The 365-nt window shown below is 70.7% G+C and overlaps 1 protein-coding gene across 1 annotated transcript in view; it reads left to right on the plus strand.

Moving 5' to 3' along the window:
- CHLNCDRAFT_55819 (hypothetical protein) overlaps positions 1 to 328 on the plus strand; it is a gene marked incomplete at both ends in the record, with an annotated part of 2,355 nt that extends 2,027 nt beyond the window's left edge. Inside the window, one exon of the mRNA XM_005842574.1 lies at positions 214 to 328. Within this exon, the coding sequence (XP_005842631.1) occupies positions 214 to 328 (115 nt within the window). The remainder of the gene's footprint in view (positions 1 to 213) is intronic.
- Between the last annotated feature and the right edge of the window lie 37 nt (positions 329 to 365).

Below are 365 nucleotides of genomic sequence, written 5' to 3' on the forward strand. Positions count from 1 at the left end.
TGGAGGCGCACGCTTTGGAATCGGCAGGGATGCACGGCGGCACGCGGGCCCTGCGCCTCCCCCGCCTGCCGCTGCTCGCACCTGCCGCTTCCCAAGCGTGCGCCTCCCCGCCCCTGACGCCCCCTCTTGAGAGAGAGAGAGGCACACGCACACACACTCTCACACACATGCCACCCCTGCGGTCTTCCCCGCCCCGCCCTTGCCCCCCTGCAGCCGGCTGGAGGAGTCGCTGCCCGACGTGTTTGAGAGCCTGCAGGAGGCGTACCGCGGCGCCGAGGGGCGCATGGCGCAGGAGCTGCTGCGCCGCCACGTGCTCAAGCTGCTGCGCGTGTGGCGCGGCTGGTTCATCTTCTCAGACGACTTCA

The sequence above is a fragment of the Chlorella variabilis genome, assembly GCF_000147415.1.
Source record: "Chlorella variabilis unplaced genomic scaffold CHLNCscaffold_296, whole genome shotgun sequence".
Classification (NCBI taxonomy): Eukaryota; Viridiplantae; Chlorophyta; class Trebouxiophyceae; order Chlorellales; family Chlorellaceae; genus Chlorella; species Chlorella variabilis.